The sequence below is a fragment of the Eleutherodactylus coqui genome, chromosome 1 (genome assembly GCF_035609145.1).
Source record: "Eleutherodactylus coqui strain aEleCoq1 chromosome 1, aEleCoq1.hap1, whole genome shotgun sequence".
NCBI lineage: Eukaryota > Metazoa > Chordata > Amphibia > Anura > Eleutherodactylidae > Eleutherodactylus > Eleutherodactylus coqui.
In genome coordinates, this window is record NC_089837.1 from 391,208,123 (window position 1) to 391,233,458 (window position 25,336).

The 25,336-nt window shown below is 42.4% G+C and overlaps 1 protein-coding gene across 1 annotated transcript in view; it reads left to right on the plus strand.

The window, feature by feature from the left end:
* ANKRD10 (ankyrin repeat domain 10) overlaps window positions 1-24,901 on the plus strand; it is a 39,293-nt gene extending 14,392 nt beyond the window's left edge. The window contains exons 4-6 of the mRNA XM_066579782.1: window positions 16,524-16,762; window positions 18,966-19,049; window positions 23,077-24,901. Coding sequence (XP_066435879.1) covers window positions 16,524-16,762; window positions 18,966-19,049; window positions 23,077-23,516 — 763 coding nt within the window. The 3' untranslated portion in view covers window positions 23,517-24,901. The remainder of the gene's footprint in view (window positions 1-16,523; window positions 16,763-18,965; window positions 19,050-23,076) is intronic.
* Window positions 24,902-25,336: the final 435 nt, after the last annotated feature.

A 25,336-nucleotide genomic window follows, 5' to 3' on the forward strand; every position in this document is an offset into this window, starting at 1 on the left:
AAAACTTCACTCAACATTGAAAATGCAACACCAAGAAGGAAAAGTAATGGAATTATCGAAATTGCAGAATCGATAAACATGTTAATGATATGAAAATAATGTAAAAAAGTCATGACCTCAATTTATTCAGTATAGAGCATGAGCGCCACACTCAGAAATACACTTGCATACCTTGGCATGTTATCAGTGAGGTTATTAATGGTTGTCTGAGGAATGTTCTGCCATGCTGAATGCACTTGGGCACACAAATCCTCAGGATGCGCTGAGGTAGCCCCTTTGCAATTGCTAACCCATGACGTCCGAGATATGCTCAATGGGATACTAGTTCAGAGATGCTGCAGACCACCGTAGCTAGTTTAGGCCATGCACGAGCAGCATGCAGCCTGGCGTTCTGTTGAAGAAACAGCTCTTGGGACGCTTCTAGAGCAAAGTCAATATAACTCTGAGCTGTTATTGTGCCTGGATTGAAGACTAGAAGGGTCTGGCTACTGTACATTATGCCATCCCACACCATAATCCCAAGAGTAGGACCGTTGTGACATTCTCTAATGAAGGCCTCTTCACGGCATTGGCAACATGGTCTCCAGACCAATCTCCGGGTACCATTGCGTCCAAGACTAAAGCAAGACTCACTGCTGAAGAGAACAGACATCCATTCCAACCTCCATTGCTGTCTGGCTCTACACCATGATGGCCCTTGAGAGTGGTGGCATAAGGTCAATGAAACACCTGTCTCAGGACATCTGACTCGTAGCCCGAAGTCATGGTAGCGTCTTCTGATGGTTTGTGTGGACACTGTTCGATGCGCTTAGATTGGGATATGATGTGCAATTTCACTGGGAGTACAGAATTGATCATCCCTACCCATCATTCTTCTGATTTGACAATCCATCTTTGCAGATGTTGGCCTCTGTGTACCTGTGTTGTCATTGGAGTTCGTTATTGTTCTTCCAACCACTGGGACACCCAACATTGAACAGTACGGACTTCTTGGTCTACGAACCTAGCGATCTGCTGAAGTGATAACCCAAGGTCTCTCTTTAAGGATTCTGTCCTCCATTTGCAACAAGCGGTGATAACCGGCATGTCGACAAATGGAAGGCATCTCACATTTTATCACAAGACTTGATCCGATGTTTAAGGTTTATTGTGCCTGAAAAAAAAATTGCTTTTGATTTGGCTTTTAGACGATTGGATAAAGGTGCTTGAAAATTTGAATATTTTCATATCTTGGTGACACCTTCTATTTTCTTGATTCTGTAAAACCTTAAGTGGCCTGTCTTTGGTGTTGCAATTTAAATGTTGAGCTGTGTATATAGAGTTAATCTCAAAGTCCAGAATAAACTAAATCAACATGCAGTGCAGGTTTAATGTGAAATAATATCTCCAAATTACTAGCAGCAGTGCCTCACATATTGACACACCGCTCCCTAGAATGGAGATGCTGCTGTCCTTCACAGAAATGTAAAAATCGGCAGCTCCTTCCTTCTAGCATTGCGGTGGACTGTGGCTGTCGCAGTACTTTAGAGCCCTTAGTGGCAAAAAAATCTAAACTGTTGAACACTGTAAAGCAAGTTTTTAGGAAGACTTTTAACTGCTGGATTCCAAATAAACAGTACTTGAGTTCTGTGAACAAAACTGTACAATCTTGTTTGACTTGGTATATTGGTAGCCCCCAACCCCCTGGTCTGACAGACTGTACGAATGAGTGGTTTACCCATCCCATCAGGTATAGCACTTCTTATAATAATTTAACCATTTGAAGCTCAAGTGTTCCTTAATGTAAGTTGGGGAAGTGCTGACTCCATATTTTCTTTGCTGTTAATGTCCTCTTCCCCCTCCTTTTTTTCCCCTCCAGCGTCCTTGAACCTGGATTCATCAACTTTTATCCATTTTACAAAATTTCTTACAACGCATAATTGGCCGTTTCATCCCCACAAAATTAAAACCCTGTTCATTTTGCACCACCTTTGCATAAACATACTTTTAAACAGTGAATAAACCTTTTTCTTTTTATTTATGTTTTAACTTTTAAAACTTCCCACATGCAGTGTGTCTATTAGTTTAGTATAGCTCTAATTTCACACTAAAAATCAGCAGATTTTTCTTGCCCTAGGCATTTGCTTTCAGCTCAGTTAACAATCTTAAGAATTCTTTTACGCACACTTTTGTGACCTTTTGTGAGGATAAGCACCAAATCTACAGCCTGCTTCATTGGTACGGTTTGTAGCACGTTTAATATCTACTGTCTTGCATATAACATCTGGCTGTAGGGCTTTTGCCTGAAAACACCAGGAGTAAACCACTGAAAACATGGCCTATCCGCAGCTGATTTTAGCAGCTACAGCACTTCCAAATCACAGATGTATTGCGAGATGAGGGGAAGTTGCATCATTGGACTAACGACTTGGCGTTCCCTACAGGCTGCAATATAACCCCAAGTAACGTGAGGTGAGGGGGAGGTACCAGCTAAAATCTGCTGCATATTATAGTCAAAATCTGCACCGATGGTGTGGATTCTTACATAGTTTTTATATGCGGAACTTGCCATGGAATTTTCTGCATTGAAAGTTCCATGGCATTTCCATTACATGTGAACGCACCATTAAGGGTAGAAGACATTTCCAGTAAACTTATGGAAGTAGGATATATATGCATCGGCTCCTGAAGTCACACACACCCGCATACTCCTAGTCCTCTCATACCATAGTGCATTTATTCAAATATAAATGCAAGATTTAAAATGGTATTCATCAGACTTTGAAGTGGCCATAGGCATTAGATTTGTTGGTGCATCTTGTAAAAGATGCTTTGAACTTTATCTTGGCCAATCATTTGTTTCCCCGGGAGATGAGATGCAATAAGTGGTGCACCCCTTTGGCCAAATTTACAGCACTCTACAGTATAATTGTCCCTAGGGATTATTTTGGGCTGAATGAAGAAGCATTATTAATTGGAAGTTTGCCTTACAGGGAACCTGTCGCCTCCCAACAGCACCATAAACTAAGTAATGGCGCCGTTCAGGATGGTGATGTGGAGCCAGGTCATGCGTTTCTTTATGCCCTTGCTGCCACCTAGCAAAGTCCACTCACAACATGAAGGTTCGACTTTTCAGATTGCCGTACACACACTCACATAGAAGTCTGTTGTTGGGAATTTACAGGTTCACTTTTAAGTTTTACTATCATTTTAGCTTTGAAACCTACAAGTTTTTTTTTATACAATTTTTATTTCTGTTTCTTTTGTGAATTTGCAGGACCAAGTAAGCGCACCATTTTATACAAGGAGCTACACACCTCAAATAAGAAATCCTGTTTTCTTCACTTTTTGACTTTGTAGAAGTGTGTATATAGAAATGATCCCCTTTCTCTTCTATTTTTACTTTGAGTCTCTTAAATTGAACATTTATTCTTTCCCTCAAAAGCATCTTCCTTTACCGGGTAAACCAGCATTTTTGTGCTTTTATTTATATTTTTCGTTATGCTTCTCTCAGTTCTTTGCTAAATAACATGTCTCAACATTGTACAAAGGTTGTTCACACTCAAATAGGACACTTCGTCTTTTGGAAATCAGTAGTAATTTTTGCAGCATCTTGATGAAAATTCAACTTGTTTTGTCAAACTGCACCAACTTATCGGTCACTTTTTACAATGAATTCGTACTTATTTAAGCAGCGTTACTCTGAAATTATCATCTTGATACAATCGACTCCATTCCCTTTTAAGTGAAACATTACATCAGAGTAAGAAACCCTAACATCAAATTGTAATGAAAACCATTTTTTTTTTAAAAAGTGGTCCATGGTTTATAAACCGTAATTGTAACTTTGGGCTCTAGCGCACTTTTTTGGGGTTTATGTCAATGTCATTTAAATGTTGGATACAGATATGTGATCACTTCAAATGATCAGTTTTCTGTTTATTTTTCTGTAATTTGCCATTTCCCTATTTTAAATTAGAAGTTTTTTGAAGGAAAAAAAACTGTAAAAACTACACATGTCAATGTTTTACAGCTACGTAATTCGAAATGACTTGATTTTTTCAAGTAATCCTAGAAAGGGGAGCATCCCAAATAGAAACTGCTGAAACTGCCACAGGTGCTTCTCCGAAAACCTTACAGTTGTGGCAATGAGTGTTCAGTATCGCTTCCTTTCTGCACACAAGGCATACTGTTGAGGTATTTGTTGCGGTGATTGGTTTTAATGCTAATTTAGGAATTCAGTTATAGAATTTTTAGACTTGCATGCATATATTACCCTAATATACAGTGTAAGACTTATCTATTAACTAACAATAGCTACGTGGAGGTTAGTTATTTTATGATTGTGAAGGGAGACAGATATGAGAGCTCGCTTATATTGTCTGCTGGCATTTACATAACAATGGCGGTAAAATAACATATATTCAACCGAACTTCTCCAGGTCTCATTTTATAATACCTTGATACATGTATATCTATAAAAAGTCTTGTGGGGATTTTGGATTCCTCATCCAGACTAAAATGGCGATAAAGCTGAGATATAATGGGGTTGTTAGTATATGAATAGTTAAAGGTTACACAATGCTGTAATCTTACTGGCTTAATTCATCCTTATGTCTGCTGAGCTTCTGCAATTGTCTGTCTTATAGCATGTACCTCCTGTGCGGAGGCCACAGCGCTTTTGTCACATTTACATTTCTTTTTTGTTAAACTTTTATAGATCAATCTTCAGAAGCACATAAATATAACTTTCCTTTGTGCAATCTCCTATGAAAACCGCAGAGTCTGCTTAAATGTCCATAATGGTTAAGGCGACACTTTCTGGCCCAGTTGATTGATAATAATCTGACACATTTTGGCACTGTGTCAAGTTGATGGCTTGGTATGGCCTAGTCTTTTTATCAGAATACTGTGAAGCACAAGCTCTCCGCCAAGTGTAAACTTGTGTGCACATGCCCAGTTCCTAGACTTGCCAGCCATGTACTTTTTGATTATGCCTTTCAAAAAAAAAAAAGAGAAACTTTCATGATCAGTTCAAAAAACTATTTGGATAAATGGTGCACAGTATTCAGGGCTGTGTCGCATCACATTCTAACTCCTTTTATCTGCCCCGTCGTCCATTTGATCTCCCATCTGTTCCAACTCGCTGTTAGAAGCTTTTTGGCTGTATGTCTAAAAGTTATGTCTAACGTGACCAATTTATTCCTTACTGGAAAACTGTTTCTTTTGGGATTCTGCTTTATATCAATTACCTAATATAATCCCGTCCTTCTGCTCCCCTTTGATTATTAGTCTAAAAATCTTCACATCAATATTTTATGGCTTAAATAGGCTACTTTTAGCTGTCAAGTGGCTTTTTACAGCCTTGCATGGCTTTACTTATATGCTGTTCTTGAGGAAATGGGCATTCAGGAACGTTTCATCAATTACTTGCCTTTTTCTGATCACTTTTAGCTTACTGGACCATCTCCTGACTCCTAGACCAGTAAAGATCTGTAGACACACAAGGGCCGCCTCTTTTTTTTTTTTTTCCCTCCTCCTCCAGTCTTGCTATGGAACCTCTGATGAATATTTGAACCATCTATAAATTACTACATATGGGATACTAGATGCAAACTATCATTTTGTTGATTTGCTTCTTTCTTAACCAATCCTTCACTTCCAAACCTCAGATGTCTAAATTTTAGCCATCTCTCTGGACTCTGTATTGAAGCAGACAAGTCAATGGCCAAAGCTGTAAAAAATTTTTTTTAAAAAGCCAAGATATCCTAACTGAAAAAAAATTGGCTTTTAAATAAATCCTCGCTACTTTCGATTCAGTTTTACATGTACATTTTCCTTTTATTCTGCTGTTTGCAATCCACTTACAGGTGAGAGGGGTGGCTTGTTCTAAGCAGCCATGTTTTCACTGTTGTAAAGGCTGGGATTTCCCTCTTCTCATTTTCCACACTGCCTTGCATAGCCCTTTATCCGTCGGCTATAAGTCAGCATCGGATTGCCTCCCTCTCTTCCAAATCCTGTAGCTTCTGAATAGAATTCCTTTTTTTTCCTCCCTTGAATAACCTGGCTGCTCCCTAAAGCCTTCCTCAGAAAAGCCTGCCATTTGTCTTAACCCTTTCCAATCCACTGTCTGACCTCTGAAGACATTATGATTTAAGGCTATACAGCTCCGATGTTGGAAGACATCCGTTGGGGTTCTCTTACTGTATATTGCCAGCCTCTCTGCTGTCGGAGCCTATCCACCGTGTCACCTCATGCAGTACTGGCTTTAGCCAGCAGATAGCACCGTTGTATAACGGCAGAAAAAGAGTAAGCCCCCTAGGAAAACCAGGATACAAATTGGATTGGAAAGGGTTAATGTTTTTGCTTTTTTTTTTTTTTTTTGCTTTTAATTTTATAAAAACACTTTAGAGATTACTTTTTGTTTTTACTAAGGGCTGCGTAAATCAGTGACAGACTCCTATAATTCTTTGGTCAGTCACTTGTGGGAAAAAGTTAACTAAAGGCCCATAATACCTGACGAGTTCAGTTTGTTCATGAGGCACCACTGACCTTGCACAACCACCATGACTGACAGTTTTCTTGCTATTACATTGCTGTCAATCGTGGTGTCCCATGAATAAATTGAACTACTCTTTCAGGTGCTGCAGGAAAAACACGTGAGTTCTTAAAAATGACAGTCCTTTATCCCAGAAGGACAGACTGCTCAGTGAGGATAGCATAAAAAAACATGACAGGTTCCCTTTTTAAGTAAATTTCTATTCCCCGGAACAAGCCTGTGAGCTTTCTATGATTCACTGCTCAGTGTAAGACTCTGTCCCGATTGTAAGCAAACATCTAAAAGTGACATATCAGAATTCTTAAAACCGAGAGTCTGTGAATATTTGTGCATATTTGATCAAAGATTATTCTCCATAGTCTAAACACTCTGTTCCCAACGTTATTTCCCTAAGTACAATAGAATGAGCAGTTTTAAGGGGGATGTGTCATAAGAAAATGAGCTATTATGTATAAATCACATTTTTTTGTGTTTTTAAATATACATATAAGTTTTTAGTCACAAATCATTTTTTGTTTATTTTTAATCGTGCATTTCTCACACTGACCACAGAGCCTAGTTGGCTGATGTTTTCTATTCTGTAGAGAAAACTTTGCAGCAGTCATCTTGCAGAATTACACTGAAAGGTAACACCTATATGTAGAGAACACAGGACCCACCATTAATAGGTGACCATCTACTCCCCCTCTCTGCAAAATGACCTCTGCGCATGTCTAGAACAGTTCTCCATACAAGTCAATGGGTCCCCTTCCTGTCCACTGTGTGGATGGCCTATAAAGCTGCTGTAAAGCATTTTTTCTAAATGCTATTAAATGTAGCTCAGGAAAGATTTATGCCCCCATAGTCATGCACAGATGACGGACTAAAAAAAAGCTACAGTCAGAAAATAAAAACAGATTAGAAAAATTTAAAATGTCTGACGATCTGTTTTTAATATAACTAAAAAAAAGAAATTTAATGTATGCCCTCTTAAAACACCAACTGCTCTGTGACAAGTGGGGCACATAGCCTTGCGTAATTGGCCTGAGTAGTTTTGCTTTTATTATACTTTTCTATACTTCAGATAACCATTACGGACATTTTTTTTACAAACCTGCTCAACGATTCAGCTTTCTGGCTTGCAAGCAGCTTCTTGGCATCATCATTTTGTTAATCTCCGTTTTGTTCACCGCATAGTGTTCATTAGTCATCATACTTTGGAATTTTCCATTATATGTGCAGATCTATCAATTTTTTTTTTAATTTTTTTTTTAAGAATTCTGGATAACATGTTTTAAAAATGTACTTTGTTTGACTTTGCATTATAATTTCTTGAAAGCTGTGGTGTTTTCTTACACCATCCTATATACCGTTAAAGTAGTTACTGCTTATTCATTGTGATAAAACTTATTTTAATTCCTTAGAATTTTAGATAAGACTTCTAAGTGCCATTCCAGAAAAACGCACATAAAAATCATTCAATAAATGTTCATCTTTAGATTACTCTGGTGCAATATATCGTCTTATATGCTTAAGACTATTTTGTGGGTCAGGAGGGGTATCGTCTCCTGAAGGAGAGCACCTAGAAGGTGAGTGAGGAGACTTATAAGGCCATCCATGCTCCTCTGGGAAATATAGTCAATTAGGAAAGATGGAACAATACCTCTGCAGCTGCAACTATTGGAAGTCAGCGTTCCTTCAAATCAATGTCCAACCCTTTATAACAATGATTCAGAATTGAAAACCCAAGCCATAATCCATAAGGGGAAAAACCCAGAAACAGCTGTATGTGTATGGATTCTGGCTTAGGTTTTCAATTCCCAGTCATTGTTATAAAGGGTCGGACATTGATTTGAAGGAATGCTGACATGCAATTGGTGGCGCTGCGGAGGTGGTATTCCATCTTCCTTATTTGTATAAGACAATTTTGGCACCATTTTCTTATGCTACTATAGATTTGCTAAGTTTAATACCTGTGCCTTTTTGTCATCCCTTTTTTTTTTCTCTTTCTTTCCATTTTCATGCAATTTCAGAAACTCACATTATCATACGATATTCTGAGTGCCTTACCTTGTCAACAATGGTGGATGTGGAATTAGCCTGATGGCTGATAAATTGTAGCCTGGCTAATCCACTATACATTTTCCACTATTCCACTATACATTTTAGTGGGTTATTCCATTTGACAGTGATGCAAACCTTTTTCTACATCTTGATAAGCCATACAATTTACAACTTATTGATAAGTTTCTAAATCTGCCACATTTGCTGTATTTTTCAGAGTATAAGATGTACCTGGCTCATAGACGCACCCAGGTTTTAGACAATGGTTAAACTTCCAGGCAAATTAAAACTTGGTCTAAGCAAGTGAAGGGGTTAAACTTCACAAAATGTTCTAGATTTTATGCTGTTATAGGAAGGTCATACTGAAAGTAATGTAAAAGTGGTCATAACTTCCCTATTAACTGATATAGATTGTTCAAATTGCACATATAGTTGGAGTGACTCTTCCTCTATACTAATTTGCAACTCTGTGTAGTCTCCGTTACAAGCTATTTATTTGCGCTATTGTTAAACCCAACTGTCTGTCTGAATGCACAGCTTGCTGCTTGACTGTACGGCCTCGTTCCAGAAAATCAAGGAGAATGACGCCCTTGTCATCCCAAGAAATGGTCACCATGAGTTTGTGTTGATCGCTGGCACTTTGATTTCTTGAGCTTTGGAGAAGTGGTGACGGCATTGCATGGACTGCTTCTTCGATTCCGTATCGTAAAGATACGTCCACATTTAATCCCTTGTCACCAGATCCCGTGTCTTTGTTGGCTTCGAACGTTTCAAGCAGATCAGAGCAGACTTCCACCCTTCTCTCCTTCAAATCAGGTATCAACTGCCAGGGTACCCACTGCGCACACACTTCCTATACCCCAAGCTTTCCACCATCTTCTGTATGGCATAGTGACCACAGCTCAGTTGTTTAACAAGCTCCTGGATTGTGACACATCTGTCCGCACAAATCAACTCCTCCACTCACTGACGATTCATGTCAGTGGTCGCAGTTGATGGTCTCCCACTGCATTTGTCTCAAACGCCGGTTCCCCCTTCTGTAAACTTCTTCATCCACCTGTCAACATTGCTCTTGACAATGATGACATTGTAGCTTTCTGTGGATGTCGGATTGTCGTGCTTCTACATGGAATCCAATATTCACCTCCAAGGACAACAAAGATTGTGAAACACCTCTGTAGTGAAAGAGTCACTCCAACTACATGTGCTATTTGAACATTCTAAATCAGTTAGCAAAGAGGTTGTATACATCCCTTGTATATTTTAAGAATAATGGCACTATTGAAACACATGTAGTGAGCAAGGAAAGCTTATAAGAATACATTCTAGAGAAGACCATAAGCCAGCACGTTCAAGTCCTCATCAGCTTTTACACTGTGGTGCTTTACTATGAGCTCAACTGTAGAAGGCAGAACAAAACTGCTGCATGTTGACCTTGGCCTACAAGAGCAGTGTGTCCCTGCTTATGTGACACTTGCGAATCCCCGTTTCCCTCAGAGAGGTGTTGTAGTTTTAAGCACCCCATGATGTCCTGTCTGGTAGGGTTGGCAGCTGATTGCTCAGCAGGATGGATTCCATGTCTTCCCCTCTGCTGATCGATCTCTTCACCAGACATCACACTGTAAATTCTCCTACTTAAGAATACCTTTACACAAAATAACTGGACACATAAGTGCCAAACAGTTGTCCCAATGACTATCACTCCTGTGCTTTCACATAGATTTTTCATAGATGAACAACTTCTACACAGGCCTGTAGTCCCTTAGTTTTTAAAGAAGTTGAAAATCAAGTGACTCTGGAAAGGCAGTGATTTCTCGCTCATTGCTTTTTCTGTGGTCATGTGAACAGGGGCTATTGCCAAAAATGGTTTTTTCCCCAGTCGTCTCCACGACAGCACCAATTGAGATTGCCTCCTCCTGATAGGACAGGAACATACAGAGGTTAAAAGCTCCCCCCCCCCCCCCCCCCCTTCCCCACTTTCCTCAGTGTCTTCCTGTCCTGCCAGGATCTCTGAGGGGCTGGTGGAGAAGCCAGCCAGAATTTACTCACAGGCGGATCGGAGGGCAGTGGGTCAGCCTGTCCTCCCTTCCCAGCCAGATGACTCCCAGGACGCCACATGGAGTGGTAGCCCCTGGGCCAGGTTCCTCCCGCGGCGGCCCATGGGTACAAAGCGGGAGCCTCAGTCCCCCTCCTCCTCCCTGCAGAGTTACAGCGCGGCGCTCCAGTCATCGCGGCTGCACCAGGAGGGGCGGGGCTTAGCGCAGGAGCGCGAAAATTTAAAATAAAGGAACCTGGGAAGCCAGAAGGTGGACCAGCACTACAGGTCGCAGGGTGTCTGCAGCACCGGTATAGTAATGAGTGCTCCAGCCCCAGAGATAGCTGAAACCTCAGCCTCAGCGGCCGTAAGTAGCTAGTGCGCTAAAAAATACAAATGCAAAATCCAATGTATTGCATATGGAAAAATTGCATATTTACCCGCAAAAAAATACTTTCCCTTTTTTGTCAGGGGGATAAAAAAGACATTCTCCCCCCCCCCCCCCCCCAGAACAAAACTCAAAAAATGCGTGGAGTGCGGGACGAGACTGCCAGCTACGTACCAGAGGCCTCTATGCAAGGCATGCGTAGCCAGGCTAGTCAGAGAGGAATCGGGGGGATTCATGGAGGACGTTAGGAAGCTGGTGAAAGAGGAGGTTCGATCATCCCTAACGTCACAGCTGGCACCACCAGCTAAACGCCAGAAAAAGGCGTATGTTCCCGACGAGCCTTCCGACTCCGAGAGTTCTATCGGAGCAAGAGGAACAGGCGGCCCAGGAGTCCTCAGACGATGAGGACTACAAAAGATACCTATTCCATCAAGACGACTTAACGGAATTGATTGTCAGTCAGGGCTACACTAAAAATGGAAGAGCCCAGAGAACCACGTACTTTACAAGATGAGATATTTGGGGGACTAGGGGAGAGGCATAAACATACCTTCCCTGTCCACAAAAATATCATTAAAGTTATCCAAAAGGAGTGGAAGAAACCAGACGCAGGTTCCTTCTCCGCTAGAGGTGTAAAAAGAAGGTACCCATTCGAGGAGGAAGTTTGCGCAAGCTGGGAGGAGGTACCCAAGGTAGACGTCCCAGTGACCAAAGTAGCTAGGACGACGAGCCTGCCCTTTGAGGACGCCGCACAATTAAAAGATCCCATGGATCGCAAAGCTGAAGGCCTTCTAAAAAAAAATCATGGGAGGCAGCGGCAAACATACTTAGGCCAGGGATCGCAGCCACTTGCGTGGCGCGCACTCTGGGGGTATGGCTAGAACAGCTGGAGCTACACTTAACCAATAAGACGCCAAGGGAACAGATCCTAAATTCTCTTCCTATCCTGCGTATGGCAACAAATTTCTTAGCGGATGCCGCGGCAGAAACGGTTAAACTCTCGGCAAAAGCTACAGCCCGATCTAACTCAGCCAGAAGAGTGTTATGGCTGAAATCGTGGTCAGGCGACCTAGCCTCTAAAAATGAGCTATGCGCCCTCCCATTCTACGGTCAGTTTTTGTTCGGACCAGACCTAGACAAGATCCTGGAGAAGACGGCCGACAAAAAGAGGGGATTCCCAGAAGAAAAGCCGCAAAGAGGGAAGACCTTCCGAACCCCAGTGCAACAGTCCGAGGCCTACCGAGGCAAGGGCAAGACAGGCTGCTGGAGTTACCCCAAGGGGGGCAGAGGAAGAAATATCCTCTTTAACCCCCACCAGGGGGAGCCCAAGCAGAGACCCTGACGCCAGCTCCGTAGGGGCAAGGCTGGGGAACTTTGTGGATCAATGGGCCGCAATTTGCGAACGCCCATGGATCCCAAAGATCTTACAGCAGGGATACCGGATAGAACTGGTGTCCCTCCCCAGAAGGAAATTTGTTATCACAGGAGGTTCAGGGCAACAGTTACACTTACTAAGGCAAAGCGTTCGGGACCTGCAACATCTAAACGCAATATCCCCCGTACCGCGAAACGAGGAAACCCAGGGCCATTATTCCAGGCTCTTCCTAGTGAATCTGAAACCTCTGAACACCTGCGTCAAGTACAGAAAATTCAAAATGGAGTCCATCTCCTCAACGATAAAGTTGATTCCCAAAGGGGCCTACATGGCATCCATCGATCTGAAGGACGCTTATTTCCACGTACCGATCCACGAGGGGTCCCAAAGATACCTAAGGTTCGCAGTGGATATGGGCAAAGGAATACAGCACCACCAATTCAGATGCCTGCCTTTCGGGATCTCCTCAGCACCCAGAATTTTTACCAAAATTATGGCAGAGGTAGCCGCCTACCTGAGGAAAAAGTCGATCCTAATAATACCCTACCTGGACGATATTTTGATAATAGCAGAGTCCGGGAAACTACTAACGAAACACCTAGAGATAGTGCTAGAACTCCTCCAGTCTCTAGGATGGATCATAAACTGGGAAAAATCCAGCTTAGACCCCGACAGGAAGAAGACGTTTTTGGGCATAACGCTCAACTCAGAATTACAATGTTCCTGCCTGTCCGAGGAAAAAATACAAAAAATCCGAAGCTGGTCAAATCCTTCCTACAGAAACAATCATGCACAATTCGGGAAGCCATGTCTCTCCTGGGAAGCCTGATGTCATGCATTCCCGGAGTAGCATGGGCCCAGGCTCACACCAGAGCTCTGCAGGCCTCCGTCCTATCCACGTGGGACAAAAAGCAGTCCTCGGTAGGGACAAAAATGTATATCCCAAACACAGTGAAAACATCCCTGCGTTGGTGGACATCCCCAGCGAACCTGCAGAGAGTGGTTCATTGGCTACAAAACCCAGCCACGCACATCACAACGGACGCAAGCGCCTGGGGATGGGGAGCGCATGTGGGGAACCAGATCTTTCAGGGCCCGTGGTCTCAAAGGATAAAAGAACAATCCTCCAATTACAGAGAGCTACAGGCCGTATGGCGGGTCCTACAGCAGTTAGGAAACCTACGCTACGGAACCAGCATATAAAGATACTGGCGGACAATACCACCACGGTCGCTCATATTCGGCACGAGGGGGGCACAAGGTCTCCTGCCCTGCAAAACATTTCGCAGAAAATTTTCCACTGGGCAGAGGGCCGGATCCTTTCGATCACGGCAACACACTTAAAGGGGACGCTAAACCAAAAAGTGGATTTTCTCAGCAGGAGGCAAATAGACCCAGGAGAATGGTCTCTCTCCCTGGAAGCATTCAGAACCCTGACCAACCGGTGGGGGATCCCAAAATTGGACCTGCTTGCAACCAGGGAGAACGCCAAAGTAAGCAATTTCTTCTCCCTCCGGCCAGGAGATCGTCCTACAGCAATAGACGCCCTAGGCCAGGACTGGGGAGAGGGGCTGGCGTACGCTTTTCCTCCGATACCGCTGATCCGCAGAGTCTTACAACATTTCAGAACCCAGGTATGCACGCTAATCCTGGTGACCCCCTTCTGGCCCTAGAGAAGTTGGTTCGGTCTTCTGACAACGTTGAGCGTCCAGGACCCAGTCACCTTTCCTACCTGGACAGATCTGCTATCACAGGGCCCACTGAACCACCCGGGCTTAGACAAACGCCACTTAACAGCATGGCTCTTGAGGAATCCTCACTAAGGGGGAAGGGATTCTCAGAGAGAGTGGTAGAAACGTTAATGTCCAGCAGAAAAAAGACGACCCACCTTATCTACCAGAAGGTTTGGAGAACGTTTTCCTCATGGAGACAGGAAAGGGATTCTGGGGATTCTATCCCGGACATCCCTTTGATCTTAGAGTTCTTGCAGGAGGACCTAGAAATGGGCCTCTCTCCAAGTACCCTGAAGGTCCAGGTCGCAGCCCTTAGCGCCATATGCGAGACAAAGTTCGCGGACAATAGATGGGTCAACAGGTTCCTGACAGCAGCAGCTAGATTACGACCTAGACCCATAAACCTTGTTCCAGACTGGAACCTTAATTGGGCCCTAAGGGCCATGACAGCGGAACCATTCGAGCCGATCGAAGCACTACCGATTAAAAATTCTTACGATCAAGACCGTTTTCCTAGTAGCCATCACGTCCGCAATGCGGGTTAGCGAGCTTCAGGCTTTGTCCATTCGCCACCCATTCCTAAAAATCTCGGACACCAAATTAGTATTTAAAACGGACCCTGCCTTCATGCCAAAAGTGGTATCACATTTTCATAGGTCCCAAGACATAATAATTCCCTCATTTTTTAGTAAACCTAAAAACGAGGAAGAAAAAACCCTAAGCTGCCTGGACGTTAGGAGAGCAGTCCTAGGCTACATAGATGCGACAAGCCACTGGAGACGGGACGACAACTTGTTCGTCCAGTTCAGTGGCCCAAATAAAGGGAACAAAGCAGCAAAAAACTCCATAGCCAGGTGGATCCGCCTGGCCATCATAGAGTCCTATAAAGCCCTCGGGAAGGAAATCCCCTTAGCTTTTAAAGCCCATTCTACAAGGGCAGTAGCATCCTCATGGGCCGAACATAGCTCAGCTTTGGTCGAGCAGATATGCAAGGCCGCAGTCTGGAAAAAAAAACACACGTTCATTAAACACTATAGGGTAAAAGTGCAGCAGGACGAGGACATGGCCTTCGACCGCTAAGTCCTCTCGGCAGCAATCCCACCCTAGGAAACTTTAGTTGGTACATCTCAATTGGTGCTGTCGTGGAGACGATTGGGGAAAAAATAGATTATACCTACCTGATAATCGGGTTTCCAGGAGTCTCCACGACAGCACCCGTAACTCCCAACCCCCCCCCCCCCCCCTCATAGAACATAGTAAAGAAATTATAGAATATAATTTCCCCTTGGAAAAAATTAATAAGTAAATCATTTAGGGAAAGAATTTAATTTAAGCTCCTACCCCGGCAATTCGTTAGAATCCACTGAGGAAAGTGGGGAAGGGGGGGAGCTTTTAACCTCTCAGTATGTTCCTGTCCTATCAGGAGGAGGCAATCTCAATTGGTGCTGTCGTGGAGACTCCTGGAAACCCGATTATCGGGTAGGTATAATCTATTTTTTCCTGCAATTATCCAGGCAATCGCTCTGTGTAAATCTACCTTTAATGTAAGACTGTGTGGTCACAGTGCTGTTGGTGTACAGGGCAGCTATTTAATATCTCCGAGGCAGTAGCTGTGTCTAAGCAGTATGAGTGAGGAATACTGTATTCTTATCGCCTGCAACGCTCGGGCGCATTGAAACCTGAATGATCAGGCAAAGCACCACCCCCCGGACTTTAGACTATAAGACGCAAGAACTCATTAGCAAAATTTAATTCATAAAAAGTACACTTTATAGTCTGAAAAATACAGTATCATTTTGGCATTTGAACTTAAAATTTGTACTACATATTCTTAGATTCCAGATCTGATTCGAGCAATGATCTTAGGAATGTTTAGAATTAAAGGCTTGATGTCTTGCCTGTCGCTTAGCTTTTAATAGTAGGGGTTACAGGTTTTGTGTAACGCATTGTGACTAAAACCCCAGCATTTGATCTAAACACATTTTCAAACAGACTGAGCCAAGACATGGGAAATGCCACAGACAATCTATATCTGGTTAGTCATCCATATGTTTTTTATACTTTGTAGCATAGGTAAAATAAGCATTTGCTTTTGTGCTCTTAGAGTTAGTTGTCATTCTAGGCACTGTGAAAGACTTTTATGTAACCTTAAAAGAAGTTTAGGTAATTTTAACCAAGCTTTGAATATTTTACATATTTTCTTTAGAATCAGAAATGTTTGTTTTAAAGGAGATTCTACTTTATTTAGAAATAGCCAAAATCTTCTGGAAAAGAAAAGGCCTGACTAGATAAAATTAAAGAAACTAGAGTTTTACAGTATGGCTGTATGATTGATTAGCCTTCAGCTAGTTAGCCACTGAGGGCTTACCCTGTGCAAAACCTAGTATCTAATTCAGTTCTTTGTTATGCAGCTTTAGGAATGCTAATGGCTTGACGGCGGCTGACCTTGCGCACTCCCAAGGCTTTCAAGAGTGTGCTCAGTTTCTCCTTAACCTCCAGAACAGTCAGCTAAACGGTTTCTATTATAGTAGCTCCTTAAATGGGGTTCACCAAGGCAACTCCTCGAACCATTTCAATGGGGGCGCAATAAGTCGCAAGCGATCCTTCAGTGGTTACAATGCTTATGCCATCAAGAAGTTTAGAACCGAAGGTAAGAAATTACTTTACTGTTTTCTGCAACGAATTGTAGTAATGGTACGCAGTACAACAATGTTTTATAAATGCCCTTTAGGCTGGGTTCTCAAAGGGCGGATTCTCGGCGGAAATCTCGTGGTTTGGCCGCAGCGAAAAACCGCAAGATTTCCGCCGGGAGAACCGCCGCTGCAAAACCCACGGCGGCTCTGAAGCGGCCCGGCTGCTCGTTCTTCCGCTGCAGCTGGCGCTCCCATAGAGGAGAGCGCGGGGGGGGGGGGGGGATGAACATGCTGCAGCCAGCAAATCCGCACCGCAGCAGCAGCTTCTGCCGGCTTAGCCACAGCAGATTTGCCGTCCCGTGTGGAGGAGATTTCTGAGAAATCTCGTCCACATGGCTGGCTAATCCTGGGATTAGCGGCCGCATGCGGATTTGCCGCGGCGAAATTCCGCACGGAATTTCCGTGGCAAATCCGCCCCGTGTGAACCCAGCCTTAAAATAGATTGCCACAAGACATGGTGGTTGGTGACAGGGAAGCATGGGGGCGAAGAACACCTGAACCTTTTAACTAATGGGTAGTGTGCCAATAGATTTAAAGATTCTGCATGATTTGTCAGGTTGCAGTACCAAATTAATCTAAAAAATGTCAATGTCTCGTTAGTATGCAATCTAAAAACTCAATCTACAAAAAAGAGCAAATATTTATTTTAAAATATACTTTTTTTATATTTTACGGTCAATCTTTAAACTACACACAATAGGAATCATAAGTTCAAACACAGAACAATAAAATAATACATTTATGTCTATTCTACCAACATGACAGGGTTGCTTACTTCGGAGACCTTTTATATTGGAATAGAGAAACCCAAAGCATGAAAAGTCTTTCTGCATTCACATGCACATCGGGGACATGTTAAGGCCTCATGTCCACGGGCATGCACAGCTTCCAAGTGTGGAAACCCGCAGCCATGAGGCCAAAAATGACCTTTACTCACCTGTCCGGACATTGCAGGGCTCTCCTCTGTTGCCAGATGCGCTTGACACGCCGGCGGCGTGCTGCATGCAAGCGCCATGCTTTCCCTTTTTTTGGATCTCCTGCTCTCCCGCGAATCCACAGTACAGCCACAATGACAGCTGTGGCTGTGCCGCGGATATGACTGCTTCCATTGACTTCAACGGAAGCCATCCCTGCTAAATCCGCAGAAAAATGGAACAATCTGCACGCTGGGGGAAAAAAAATCACATCCGCATGCATTAAAGTGCCCTGTGGATGCTACTGTATCCTTATGGGCTTCTAGATATGTGGATCTCCCGTGTGGACGTTGGGCCTAAGTCGGTGCCCTTTAAGATTACAGGCTTCCAAATATAATTTTAAAGCAAATTAATGACCTCCAATTACCACATGTTCATATGTAGCATAAATGCTTCTACGTGGAAAATCAGCAGTAATTAGTTACACCCAGATTTTGGTTCAGATGTGCACAAAAAACTAAATGCATACTTCACTTGAGTAAAATAACATCGTACCAACAAATTGGAACAAATTAAATACAATTAATATAAAAATAAAAATGTGCCATATAAAATCATTCATCTAAATCAATGAAAGCAAAGGTTACTGAACTATATAAAGAAAGGATTGAAGGGGTTGTCCCAGTATCTGATTAGGGCCGCCGGCAGACGGCCGGGTCAGATCCTTGCAGCGGGACCCGACCCGAGCCCCTGCAGAGAGCAGTGTGGCAATCACCTGCTTCCGCGGCTCCGGGTCCCTCGTGCCGGCAGCTGGCGCATGCGCAGACCGGAGCTGGTGGACAGGGAGCGACATTTCTGCACAGAAATAGAGCATGCCGCTATTTGTTTTCTGCGCGTGACTTCAAGCAGACCTCACGGCCGTCTGCATAGGATTGCGTATTGTAATGCAATCTCATGCAGGCATGTACGGGCGGAGATTCTGCGGGAAATCCCGCCACTTAGGGGGCCTAAGTCATGAATACCTGTAGATGTTGAAAATGCCCAATAACTTCGTGTTTACTACGGGCCCTCCCTTCCCAAAATGCCACCCCTGCGGCAGACTGTGGATGGGAGTACTGCTGTTCCAGCACCGCATACCACGTGACCACATGCTTCCCTATTCAGCGGTACATTTCCATTCTACTTTCAGTAGCTTCTAATTGGCGTTTCTTGCAATCCATATAACTTTATATTTGATGTCTTTCAGGAGGCAGCATTCATCTACAGACAGATTTGGCTGGAGGGGTAGAAGATGAGAGCATGCATGTAGAAAATCACTCAGATATATCAGGTGGGATTGGGCAGTTTTCTGACAGATGCTGCAACACACAGCTGGTTGAAGATCTGAAACCACGAGAGAGCATATCTGTTAGACCCGCCAATAATATTTGCACAGTGTCTCCCATACAGACACCTTTTCGTTGCATCAGCCAATATGCTTATTTTTAAATTTCATGTATGAAGTAATGGTATGTCTATCATCCTTCACTGACCTGTATCATAACTTCATATGTTCAAGAACATAATAAAGACTTGGGAAGGGATCTCTACAAGCTGGTAAAGGAGCATTAACTCATGCAGTACTTGTGTAAAGCATTATATAGCATTTCCAGGCTTTAACTACTATGTCAGATTATCTTCATCTTTGTTTTTTTCAGCAAGTGGATTTTTAAACTGTAAATTTGAGTATATATTGGACATCTGCTTTTACTGGCATGAATGTTATAGTTATTAAAATCAGTATAAAATTGGAGTGCACTTGTTTTGGTTTAAACCGCTAAAACTTACGTGTGATGGTCTGAATGTGGTTAAAATGAGAACCTTTCTGTTTTTGCTTGGAGTTTGATTTTAATGCCCGGCCATTTTTATTGATAGTGAGCTAAGGCTTTATATTACCATAATGGGGTACTAGAGCCTCAAAGGTTTAGTTTTCTGCAATAAATGATCCTTTTTGCTCTCCTATTGTAATCCCTTATATCAACATTACAATCACACATAGAAAGTTTCATTCCATCCCAACAACTCCTTCTAGGTGCTTGACTTTTTTTTTTTTTTTGACAAGTGTATGTGTGGAGATGTGAGTATATAATATGTTTACTGCAATGTATGCTACTAACAAAGTTGAATTTAAGCCTTTTGAAATGCTTCCTTGGTAAAATGTGATGTTTCCTGCAGTTTTAAAAGGGTGTTCCCATCTTGGCCAAACATGGTCAGGATGGGGAACGTCACTGATTTACAAGGTGAGGGGGATAACGGAAACAGTCAAGCTCGGCTGAGCTGTGCTGTTCCCGCAGCCCCTCTTAAGTTTTCCTATTTCCACTTTCTGACTTCCGTATTTTGTGTTGCCGATGACTGGAGGCTTTAAGGGCCTATTCTGACAGCTGTGTACTCCACAGACCAGTTTCTCAGACGCTACTTGCATACAGCCATCTGAATACAGTTTAACTCAGGATAGGCACTAAAAGTCTGAGATGGGAATACCCCTTTAAGGAAAAAAATCTATTACATACTGTGAGTCATACTAAGTGACCAACCTCATTCTGCTAAATACTGATGCATACAATGCTCTTCTCAGCTTGGAAACAAACTGCTGCAATTCAAGGATAAATTAAAGATTAGCACTGATTTGTTTAGTACCTATGTTGAAGTATATTCACCTTTTTGGATAGTTGTGTGGTTTTTTGGGGGGGGGGGGGGGTTCACGTATGATGCACATTAGAAGAAAAAAAAAAACTGTCATGCAACTTATTTATTTCCTGGTACTGATCCTGATTTGGTGTTCCATAGTCAAGAGCTACATTACCAATTCTACAGGCTTATTGCAGGCCCGCCATGTGTGCTGACAACTTTGTGGTTTTCAGTAATAACCAGCTCTGAATTATAAGGGCACTTTTACATGTAGTGGAAAAGCTGTGGATTTTCCACAGCAAAATCTGCAACATTGGTCCGGATCTGCAGCGGTCTTTGCCCCTTCTATTGAAAGGGTGAAATCTGCGCATCGGCACCGTGGACTGGTTTTTGATGCAGAAATGCTGTGGATTTTGATTTTGAAAATCTGCAACATCTTTGCTACGTGTAAACCTACCCCAATGCTGGTTGCAAGTCATTGCACGAGTAATATGTTAAGTTGTAGACTAGTCAGAATTTAACATGACACTTAGGGCTTATTCACACAGGCGTATTTTTCCTCATTCTGTGAGCCAAAACCAGGAGCGGGTCTAAAATACGGAAGAAATGCAAAACTTTCCATTAAACTTTCTCTTTTCAAATTCCACTCCTGCTTTGGGCTCACAAAATACTGAGGAAAAATACACCCATGTGAATAGGCCCTTAGAACTATTAGAACTGTGTAAAAAGAAAGACCTACTCTCCTATTCTAGTGGCTTCCCTGTCCTGGATCCTCTGTGCCCACCATTGAGAACCCAAAACAAGCAGACTAGTAGTCTCATGCCGAGCGTTGTGCACATGACTGCTCAGCAATCAGACTTTAGGGGTGATTCTTCAATGGTCACTGAAGTACGTGATGGGCTGAGTAGTCATGTGCGTAATGAACAGCATGTGACTGCCAGCCTGCTTTGTTCTAAGCAATGGCCATTGGGGCTTCAGGGATCCAGCGTCAGACGGGAATGTGTTGGAATAGGCAAGTGATATGTAGAGGTGTGTGTTTAGTCCTGGAAAACCCCACTCAACAAACTTTTATACACTGTGAAAATGTATCATTGTTAAAGCGTAAGGGTCACAATTTGGCACAAGCCCTACTTGTCCAAAAGGTGGCTTTTTTATTTGTTTGAACACTTCTGACAGCTTCATGAAAGGAGAATGTGACTTATCAGGTGGGGATATAGCTGTTCCAGCCTGACAGATTTCATTATAATTTAGACCAGAAGTTGGGGATGCAGCTAATGTATGAATAGGCTTGTGCTTTAGCCTCTCTGTGTCTTTATCCCCCTCCTATGATTGTTAATCTTTTCAAAAGTCCTCCCCCTACAGTCTCTTCATAAATAAATGTTCCCATCTGTTTCTGATAATTAGTAAGTTAGTAGTGTCAGCTTGTCCTATCACTACATATTGGGCAAATATCCCCAGTAAAATTTACATTTTTTTTTTGTTACATGCTAAGGGGATTTGCCCATCTGGGGCCAGGCTTTAGTCACTATAAAGAGGTTGGGTACATATATCACATACAACCGAAATACTACCACCATGTGGTTGGATGACCCCCTAACATGCTATGACCCTTATATATGTGGGCCAATACAAGGGGATTTGTTTATACTGTAACCTCACTCCACAGTGCCTGCCCTACACTCAGCAGTGTTGCAGATAGTGTCTCCTGCTGCAATAACCTGTGCGTTTGACTCAGCTGCTTCTGCTTCACTAACTGGTGGTCGGCTGCATTCAGCGCCCAGATGGAAGTGCTGTACAGCATGATATGAGGAAGGGTCCATGTTTAGTGGCTCCTGGGACAAGAAATCTGCTCTTAAGTGGATGAACAAGGAGATGTTTCTGTTGCGCACCTCTCCTCCAACTTAGGCTGCCTGTCCACGGGCAAGATGTCTTAGCGGAATCCGCAGCAATAAATCGCCCATGGAGCTCGCATGACTCGTTTTCCATAGCATAACTATGGAAACCGCAGCCCGATGTCCACGAGTGGAGAATCATAGCGATTCTCTGTGGTGAGCCTATCAATTAGATGGGCTCATCGTGTAGCCCTTACAGTGCTCCCCCCTGTGGCGGAATATCGCTAGCGATAGTCTATTGCTGCCATGGACAGAGGGGGCCTTAGTGTAATTGGCAGATCTCACTACATACAAATAGGGAGAAACTTTCAGGCAAGCCAGGCGCAGAGAGGACAGAGGTAAGCTGCCCAGTAGCCACTTGTCCCTGCTCTTTATCAAACAATAGGGCACTTTTTTTCTAAGACGGGTGTTTTACATGCAAGTCTTGGATAAATGATATAGGAAGTTAAGCGGAAGAAACCTCCTTACTCTGGCACATCTTAAGCTGGCCATGCGTTACTTTCTCAAATACATAAACGATCTCCTCCCCCCCCCCCCCCCCCCCTCGTCTGTCTTCTCTCAAATGCCACAACACAGGTCAATTCATACAAAAGCTGTGGCTCTATTTTTTTACATTGCGTGTGGATGAGATTTCTTTGACACTTCTCTACTTTGCAGGCGTTTTTACTACATTGCAGACTTCTACACGTATATACACCACATACCTTTTTAGTGGGTAATACACTATGCTACACTTTACTAGCCATGACTTTCTATAAGAGTTTTCAAGGTTTGTGACAGGTTTGTTTCTTGATGCAGATATGAATGGTAGCTTCACCATGGTACCAAATGGACAAGCAAGTAATGGATTTAATTCACCGTTTGGAGACATGGAAACCAGTCCTGCAAAGTGCCTTCAGCTATCCAGTGGAATCAACAATGTTACAATCACAAATGGCAATAAAGAGAGCCCTGATGTAAACGGGACTTTTGTTGAAAATAACATTGGTGCTATAAATCCTCAAAACTGTGGCTCTTTGCATGTTAATGGGAGTCCTAGTAGTTGGGTGACGCCTAGGCCACCTTTGGGGGAGGGGATTGCTGATGTCTTGCAGTATGGCTACTACCATGGATTTGGGGATTCTGCTGAAAGCTTACCCGAGTATAGCAGTCTTCTAGAACATTCGGATTCAGTTAATGTGGAACATAGGTATAAGAGTACGTTCATAAGCACACTTCACCAGTATCAGGGATTTTGAGGTTCTCCTATGAAGGAAGGTGGGTAACTTTGTTCCTTAAACCTGGAACTAAAGTGAAAATTGTATAGGTCTTTATTGCCCATTTATATGATACCTTTTTTTGTTCTAATTTTGTACAGAAAATTAAACTTGGGCATTTTGTGCTGATATCTAATCAGTTGCAGTTTCCCTTTGCTGTTGCTGGTTATAATAGAACTGCACACAGAAAAGTTACTTATGAAAACAAAGTGTGTAAGTTTAGAAGCTGTTCACAATTTGTCTCACATTTTTGGAAGCAAAGTCCACATCTTATGAATGGCATTCAGATGTTAGTGTGTGCGACAACGTAGTGCTGTCACCCTGTGCTATGACAACAATACCTTTGTTTTATTTCCATGTATGATATAGTCGTGGTTCCAGTTTTTACACATTTTTTTCTAACTGCTATGCAAATGGGGGCTATTTTTTTTATATATGAAAACATTGACCTAACTCGGCCTGCCCCTATACTTGTGTATATTTCTAGTCTACCCATTCCATATTGTTTTATTACCTTAGACCAGGAAACGGGCCAGCAATTCAAGTTGAATTTAAAGAATTTATTTTATATTTTTGGAAAGATTGCTTCTAAAAATGTAAGGCTTTTCGTCTTTAATGCTTGAAAACTTTCTGTGGGAAGTTAACTTGATACATTTCATTTCAAAGGATTTTATTGTAAAAAGGTTTTTTTTTTTTGTTTTGTAGCAGATTTTGTTTTCGAGGGACACTAGAACAAGGGAATATGGTTTGTACTTTATTAATATAACTCATGGAGCATTAAATGAGTGTAGACTGAATGACAGCTTGTATGGGTTCCAGCAAGAGTAGTCAACATTTAATTTGCATCTATATACTGTTCATTGTTTTACTATGTAAGCCTTAAACATGGTTAGGCATGAAGAAAGTTACATTCTATCTAGATCTGTTTTGTCATTGCTTTTTGTATGTACATTTTTCTTTTAAACTAGGTTGAAATGATTTTCACTTTGTATATGTGTAAACCCTCAGAGTATCAACATTCGCTGCAATTGCTTTGCTAATTTTGCCACTTGCTTATTGCTTGGATTGAATGTTTACAGTATACTTTATTGAATATAGTGCTCATGCTTGTAACGTTAGCAGATTTATGTTCGGATCGGTCCTTAGCCATATATTTTGACGGATAAGGTCAATGAAGGTCAATTTTCTTATCCTAGTTTTCAGTAATTCTAAAAACACTTCCCATCCTCTCTGAGTTAGTGGCATTAACACTTTATTTAAGCAAAAACTGACTTTTTTTCCATTTATTTTGTTTTCCGTTTTATATACACCGTTGCAAAGGGAAAGCATGTTCCCTAAGATGTGTTAATAAAAAAAGCTGCTGCATACACTTTGTTTTGCTTTTTTGTTCATTTTTCATTGCATGTTGGTAGGGGAGCAGATTGGAGTGTTGCATATAGTAAGCAGAAGCCTTAGTAAGGGGACCTGTCATATATTCTAAGCCAGCATACGACACTGAATGGTCTCCCTTGACAGTTTCTTCAACCTACTACTAGTTTAAAAGGTGGAGGCTTCCATATTTTTCCTACAGCTGACTATTATGGAATATTGACTAGTAATAAAAAAAAGCACAAAACTGATTTCCAGCACTTCAGGCCACTGGGATAGCTTGGTTGTATACATGTTTATAATGGACTTTTTAATGGAGGGCAACCACACATTGCTACCTTTCTATTAGAAATGGGCACTAATAAGTAAAACCGAAGTCCCTCCCACATCAGCCACTGTACTGGTGCCTAGTCTCTGCAGGTTTCTAAAAGGAT